The sequence below is a fragment of the Priapulus caudatus genome, unplaced genomic scaffold (genome assembly GCF_000485595.1).
Source record: "Priapulus caudatus unplaced genomic scaffold, Priapulus_caudatus-5.0.1 Scaffold873, whole genome shotgun sequence".
NCBI lineage: Eukaryota > Metazoa > Priapulida > Priapulimorpha > Priapulimorphida > Priapulidae > Priapulus > Priapulus caudatus.
In genome coordinates this window covers 33,074-39,453 of record NW_014577934.1, presented here as the reverse complement: position 1 = coordinate 39,453, position 6,380 = coordinate 33,074, and the positions used below count along the sequence as shown (strand labels likewise).

General features: G+C 45.1%; 2 protein-coding genes across 2 annotated transcripts in view; both read left to right on the top strand.

The window, feature by feature from the left end:
• The window catches only part of LOC106814116 (RNA polymerase-associated protein CTR9 homolog), a 21,776-nt gene extending 20,220 nt beyond the window's left edge, over positions 1-1,556 (top strand). Inside the window, exon 24 of the mRNA XM_014818397.1 lies at positions 170-1,556. Coding sequence (XP_014673883.1) covers positions 170-755 — 586 coding nt within the window. The 3' untranslated portion in view covers positions 756-1,556. The remainder of the gene's footprint in view (positions 1-169) is intronic.
• Positions 1,557-3,026: 1,470 nt separating this feature from the next.
• Positions 3,027-6,380, top strand: part of LOC106814113 (collagen alpha-1(XI) chain-like) — a 28,609-nt gene continuing 25,255 nt past the window's right edge. Inside the window, exon 1 of the mRNA XM_014818391.1 lies at positions 3,027-3,331. Coding sequence (XP_014673877.1) covers positions 3,196-3,331 — 136 coding nt within the window. The 5' untranslated portion in view covers positions 3,027-3,195. The remainder of the gene's footprint in view (positions 3,332-6,380) is intronic.

Here is a 6,380-nt window from a genome sequence, read left to right as displayed (position 1 = left end):
CGTTCTGATCTTCATTCATCTCTCGTTCTGATCTTTATTCATCGCTCGTTCTGATCTTCATTCATCTCTCGTTCTGATCTTCATTCTTCTCTCATTCTGATCTTCATTCATCGCTCGTTCTGATCTTCATTCATCGCTCGTTCTCATCTTACATCGTTTACTGTTGCAGTGCGAACGTCGGCTCGGCGGCTAGCTCTCGCTCCAGTTCCCCGAGCGGCAGCTCAGACAAGGAGGAAGCTGCGAGAAAGAAGCCAGCCGGAAAGAAGACTCGCATCATGGTAGCCAGCGAGAGCGGAAGCGAGGCGGAGCACGCTCGCCGAAAGTCGGGCTCCGACTCGGAACGCTCCCGACGGTCCGACAGAGGATCGGCCGGAGCTTCCGGAAGCGATCGACGTTCCGGAAGAGGGTCGGGTTCAGCGAATTCCGGAAGCGAGTCCGAAGCCGGATCCAGGAAGCGTCAGGAAGGCAGGCGCCGATCCGGGAGTGAGGATGAAGGCAAAGTGGGATCTGGGAGTGAGGAGAATTCCCGGCGTGGGTCGGACAGTGAGCGTTCGGGGAACGAGTCGGGTAGTGGTGGCGGTTCGCCGAGAAGGCAGTCGGGGAGCGGGTCTGAAGGAGGAGGAGGAGGAGGAGGAGGAGGAGGCGGAGGAGGAGGAAGATCTGATAGTGGCTCCAGTCGTGCGGGAAGCCCCGGAGGTAGCCCGGCAGGTGCTGCCTCTGGTGGTGCATCGATGAGTGGTTCTGAGAGTGAGTAAGCGGGAGATTGGTACCTTCTGACTGAAACACGATAGTTTTCATCGTATCACGACCTGGTATTTTGGTCGTAACCACAATGCTGATAACTGACTGAACACACCTGTTGTGTAATTTTCATCGACAGCTACTGCAGAGGCCTATATGTACATTCAGGAGTATTTTTCGAGTTATCACGTAACAGTCTCTGTCAGTTAAAATACAGATGGGGAAAAAGCTAGAGTTCTCATGCTTGTTTATCAGGCTGTCATGGATGCTTGCTTGTACAGGTTGATTCAGTAGGTTTTTTGATTTGTATATACGTTGTAAGTGTAACGCAAAAGGCGTCGGTTCTATAGCATGTCCATATAGCATGTCCATCATTATATTCGTCGTGACTGTCTTGTTATTTGGAAGCCATTAATGTAGTGAGCGGGTTGGATGACCTAGTGACCTAGCTCTAACATACATCACAGTACATCCACATCCACATACATGCAGCTTTACGTCAACTCACGAGCTGAAATGTTTTTCGCATAACGATAACTGATTCACAGGCTCCACCTATTTTTTATTCCTCGTAGTGTGTATAGGTATTTTGTAAAAAGCACAAAAAAAAGTTGCAAAAACGCGAGTGATGCCATATGAGCCATATGTGCAATAGCACACATGCTTAGTTTTGAGGAAAAATAAAATCTTACTATAATATCTTGCTAATTTCATTATTTTATTTGCGGCGTCACTTGCGATCTCTAATTAAACATTTCTATCACACACTCAGGTATGTTGGTTACACTATGTCAATAAAGTATATCATGTATGGAGATAATTCTTTGATGACGAGCTAGAGGAGTCGTTTATACGCGCATGTACGAGAATCTGGTTTGTCTTTTTTCTTCGCCGCACCCTAACGATCCACTGGTCATAAGCTGGCTTGTAAAGCAAGTCGATTTTGCCGCGGAACATGTGCGACTGGACAAGCGCGTTGAAACCTATATTGCATGATTTGCTTTGCGGTAATGGTGTGGTAAACTACTACTAAACTATCGGTTGCTGTGCCGGCATATAGGAGCGGGACAGGTTGAGGGATACAGGATCTGCTCACGGCTGCATGGTTGTCATTGCCGTTATATAGTTTCCCAGACTGGTTTATTCCTGCTAATGTCTGCCGTTACTGTTTCCACATCTGTCTCATCAGACTTCGTTTTTTCCAGCATTCTTTCAATTGTCTCGATTCTTCTCCCACTCATTCCCAATCTCGTCATCTTCCTTCTCTTTGCGCGTGTTCTTGATTATGCCCTACCTTCTTACTCCCAAACGTTGTAGTATTTTGGATACTTTCTTATAATATACTTTCTTATCTCTCCTGCTTTCACGCACACAATTTCGTATGTGCTATCCTTATTTGGCAACGTATATTCCGTTCTTCCACCCGTTATCCCGTCTTATCTAGTGTACCTTCTCATCCCTTCTCGTATCTGCATCTTTTGTGATCCCCTTTCCTTCTCATATCTAGTGTACCTTCTCATGGCTTGTCGTATATGTCTTCCATCCTCATCCCTTCGTTTACCTGCTGTCCATCATAATCATCGTATCTATAATGTCTCCTATCTGATGTACCTCATTTCGCTCACCCCATCTTTGTTGTTCATCCTACATCGACGTTATCTTTGTTTTCCTCTGCAGGCCTTTTCGAATATTCTGCCCTTCCTCCCACAGCTTTCTCATATCTGCTGTTTTTAGTCTTCCTTCTCGGCTCTGTTCCTCCCCCAAACACATTTATCGCTGTAGCCCTTCCTCTAAGTCTGTCCGTCTCTCCCGCTACTACCGCGTGTTCGTCGTCTATCGGACCCTATCGCTTTACGAACTTTATTCCCATGCAGACGTTTCCACTGCGCCATGCAAAAACGCCACGTATCGTTCCCGCGCATTTATCACGCGCGTCTGCGATGTGACCATCGCCTTGATGTGCGAGCTAACTCTTAGCTCATCCATCGCGAGAAAGTACAGACTTTTCTTCTTCCGCGATTTAGCAATTAAATCGGTGATTATGAGCGGGATTCACGCCATTAAACCCCACGAACCCATTCTTCCCATCGTAGCGATTTAGACCCCCGCACCGGGTCACTCGCACCGAGCGATTCCGTATCTTATTACAAGCGGCAGCAGCACACACACACACACACACACACACACACACAACGCCCAGCCCTCCATTAATCATTCAGCTCTCACTCATTACGGCGACCGCAGCAGCATCCCTGCCATCACCAGCATCCTTGCCCCCCGGCTGCTGCCCCCTGTACAGTATATACCGAGCAGACCAAAGTTTGCACGCCCGCCCAGTGACACGCCGCCGTGCGCCAGTCTTTTTCGCAAAATTCTCGCACAACTAGGAGATGTCAACGTCGTTGATCGTCGCGTAAGGAAGGTCGTGCTTCTGCTGTGACATTTGCCGCGACAATGGCAGGCGGGTGGACTTTTGGCGCAAGCAGGAGACGATTGTCTAGCGTGCGGACTGAGCGGATAGCAAGGCCTGTGTCGGTGCTGCTCGTCATACTGCATCTGGCGGTGGCAGCAACAATTCCAGCGCAGGAGGGTAAGAAATTCGCGTGGGTTGAATATTTTCACCGGTCAAAACTTCGTTTTTGGACATTATAGTGGTAATATTTCAGCCGTATCTAGAGAGAGTTATATAGACTAACCGTGAATCAAATTACAGATGCAACAACCTAAAATTTAAAAAAATAGATATTTCTATCGCTTGTACACATTTGCTTGCCATGTATTGTAACGCTTACTGTCAGACCTTTGAATAATTTCTGAACCTTACAGTATTTTCTCGTGTGTTTTTTAAATTAATTGTTGTTTGTAATTGTAAAAAGTTAGTTTATGTTAATTTAGCTTGACATTACTTTGTACTAGTAATATATTCCACAAGTAATTACTAAAAATAATTTCTAATTAGCCGTGAAGCCTTTGGATAATGCTACCATTGTCCATGCTACGAACTGACAAAATAATACTGCTGCAGCGCTGCTTATGTTATAAGTGATATTTACGGATATATAATATATATCATAGATAAACCTTTCCACATATCATGTGAATAGGTTTATGATGACGGCGTCATATTTTACATGTATTTATTGGTTCGGTTTCCTACTAATATTTTTGTCACTAAATTTTCAACCAAAACAAAAAACGATATTAAAGCGTCACAACTATGTATGTCTTTTAGGTGGTCGCGGATATCTTTACATTTTCGCATGTAAACTTAACCGCTCATAAAGTATAACAACTTAATTAGACTTCCACCTTAATCGAATTTAATTGAAGGGCCATGTAAGGGGCCTCGCATACGCAGGCGTTGATACAGCTTTATCGTAGATATTATCGCTAAGATATTTTAAGTTAGTGTTCGTTTTTATGCATAATTAAATAGCGACAAGTCATTTTTAACGTTGGATTCGTATTTTTACACGTTTCGCGTAGAATCGGCGCATCGAAACGAGATGATAAGACCTCTACAACTAAACAATACCTTACCTTGAATACATATAACACTACTTCCACAAGCTATCGAATGTCAATGAAATCATTAGCTTCACGTGTAGCGTATTCGCGACGTGTGAACATGTGCGTGCGTGTGCGCGTTCAGTGCGTGCGTGTGCGCGTTCAGTGCGTGCGTGCGTGCGTGCGTGCGTGCGTGTGCGCGTTCAGTGCGTGCGTGCGTGCGTGCGTGTGCGCGTTCAGTGCGTGCGTGTGCGCGTTCAGTGCGTGCGTGCGTGCGTGTGCGCGTTCAGTGCGTGCGTGCGTGCGTGTGCGCGTTCAGTGCGTGTGTGCGTGCGCGCGTGGTACAGGCGGGAGAATGCGTGCGTGCATGCGTGCGTGCATGCGTGTGTGAGTGCGTGCGTACGTGCGTGCGCGTGCGAGTTCAGTGCGTGTGAACTATATATCTTGTCCTGCTCTGTGTCTGCTTCGTGAAGGGTGCATCGTGAAATAATCCAACAGCGATTCTTTGTTTAATTTGTTTTTGCTTTTCCCTGGAGCGTAACCCACTCTCGCGGCGCTGAGGCTGCGTTATACTTTCCCATATACTTTCTCGCGCAGTTTTTACTTTCAGACACCCGCATCAATCCTCTTTGAAGATCTGACGCTTTGATTGCGATAGGTCCGCGACGTTTACAACTTTTTTCCTTGCCGTCGCTTTCTGTGCGGTGGGAACAGGAATCTTAGTTTTACAGAAGCTGTCCCGCGCGCATGATGCCTCGTGAAATTACTCCCGTGCCAACGTAACTATTGGCAATGAGTTCTTACGCACGTAGATGTTGACAAATATCCACGATTCTCTATCGGTTAGAGAAGATTGATTACATATTACACACACGCACACGCACGCGCACACGCACGCGCACACGCACACGCACACGCACGCGCACACCCACGCACGCACGCACGCACGCACGCACGCACAGAGAGAGAGAGAGAAAGAAAGAAAGAAAGAAAAAGAAAGAGAGAGAGAAAGAGATAGATAGATAGAGATTTTCCAACGATCCGATATCTGCACTGACGCCATGCTCTTTCGGACACATTTTGTTTAGATACCACACACCAAGCAGCTCTAAGTAAAAATACATAATATCAGCATAATATCAGGAGTTAATGAAGACAAATTTGTGTTCATTAAGATAAATTAATCTTTAATTTGTCTTTATTAATTCTTCTTAATTTACTTTCTTAATTTATAATTTAATTTCTATATTTAATAATATAATTTAATTTCTTAATTAATCTTAATTAATCTTTAATAATAAATTAATTTAATGAAGACAATTTGTCTTCATTAACTCCTGATAATATATATAAGCACCTCACATGGTGCGTAGTGGTGTCGTAGTAGCTACATACTGAGGCGAATGACATTGACACACAGACACTTCTATGCCATAGCAGCACACTCCTCTATTCACCTTTGTCTGAAATACATCGCGTAGGTGTTTTACGTTCGTCCTCGCCTATTTACAAAAAAGGTTGGGTGCTGCACATCTGTGAATTACTGATGTACGTGGCTATATTGACTGTTTTTACTTCTTAGTATAAAAACAGGACTGATTCATATGTGATGATACATTATGTGCCATTGCAGTAAAGAATCTATATTGGTCAGTACACATGCTCGTTATTGCAGCAATAGGATAAATGTGCTTAGTGCGTGTATATGCGGTATGGAAATATATATACCATGTTAATATAACTGTGCAATGCAGATAATAAAGTATTAGAAAGGCTCTATATTCTGGGGTTCGTCTTCTACTGCTCCTCATGTGAAATGGTCCTGTTCATGAGTGACACATGTCCCTGCATCCCTCCATATTCTCTCTCACCCCCCCCCCTTTTCTCACAAACGGTCGCTGATCCCCCTTTCACTCACACAATTTCTCTCTGTTCTTCTCTCTCACTTGTTCTCTTTCTTTCTCTCTCTCTCGCTCTCTCTCTCTCTCTCTCTCTCTCTCTCTATGTCTTTCCTGTCTGACGCTTTGTTCTCTCTCTCTCTCTCTCTCCCTCCCTCCCTCTCGCGCTCTCTCTCTCTCTCTCTCTCTCTCTCTCTCTCTCTCTCTCTCTCTCTCTCTCTCTCTCTCTCTCTC